The sequence below is a fragment of the Mastomys coucha genome, unplaced genomic scaffold (genome assembly GCF_008632895.1).
Source record: "Mastomys coucha isolate ucsf_1 unplaced genomic scaffold, UCSF_Mcou_1 pScaffold21, whole genome shotgun sequence".
Classification (NCBI taxonomy): domain Eukaryota; kingdom Metazoa; phylum Chordata; class Mammalia; order Rodentia; family Muridae; genus Mastomys; species Mastomys coucha.
Window position 1 is genome coordinate 92818838 of NW_022196904.1, and position 1047 is coordinate 92819884.

The 1047-nt window shown below is 36.7% G+C and overlaps 1 protein-coding gene across 1 annotated transcript in view; it reads left to right on the forward strand.

Annotated features, from left to right (window-relative positions):
* Positions 1-816: 816 nt before the first annotated feature.
* Positions 817-1047, forward strand: part of LOC116101321 (olfactory receptor 51Q1-like) — a 10204-nt gene continuing 9973 nt past the window's right edge. Inside the window, exon 1 of the mRNA XM_031384912.1 lies at positions 817-856. Within this exon, the coding sequence (XP_031240772.1) occupies positions 817-856 (40 nt within the window). The remainder of the gene's footprint in view (positions 857-1047) is intronic.

Genomic DNA, 1047 nt, shown 5'->3' on the forward strand with positions numbered 1-1047 from the left:
GAAAATAAAAGGCAACTGTGAGAAGAGAAAGAAATCTAAAGGGAAGTAGACAAGAGGACAAGAAAAAATAAAGACAAATATATGGTCTGGTGTGCATCTGTGCATATATGTGAGTATGATTCAAGACAAGGTTTCTCTTTGTAGCGGTGGCCGTGTAAGCATATATAAGTATGTACATGCACACATGTATGTGCATGTATGCATGTGCACATGTTTGTGTGTGATATGACAGCAAAAGGAAGCAATTTGGAAGAACAAAGAAATAAAGAGAAGGGAGGAGGAGAAACAAGGGAAGGTTGTTTGGGAGTAAAACCAAATAAAATGATACATCTGTATAAAAATGTCATAAACTATTTTATGTGCTCACTACAAGATAGTAAAGATTCATAAAGAAAACTTTATTAATTTCCCTCACATGTAATCCAAGCACACACATGTTCATGATATTAAGTTGGAAGAAGGAATATTAAAGAAGTGGGGGTGCTGGGCAGTGGGGGCACACTCCTTTAATCCCAGCTCTTGGGAGGCAGAGGCAGGTGGATTTCTGAGTTCAAGGTCAGCCTGGTGTACAGAGTGACTTCTAGGACAGCTAGGCCTATACATAGAAACCCTGTCTCGAAAAACCAAAAAACAAAAGAATTGGGGGTAACTATCAGAGGGGAAATGGAGACTAGGAGAGGGTAATGAGGGAAGACAGTTAAAGCACTTGATACACTTGAATGAAAATAATATTACAATCACACTAGTAAATCAACTATATACTCATAGAACTTTTAACAGAATATTTATTAAAATTTTATCATTTGTGAAGAAATCATGATGTTGCACACAGCTGAAAGTTTAAATGGAGAGATAAGTACACACTTCTAAGTATAAGTAGAATGCCTTACAGTAGAGTGAGTTATTTCTCAGGGGACTTCCTAGTCTAGACACTTGTACACATGGAATTCTCATTGAGATATTCTGATCCCTCATCTAGTTGCAAAAGCTAACTTGCTTTTCTCTTTAATTCTGTCTACTTATTTGAAAGCCCCATCAAAATTTTTC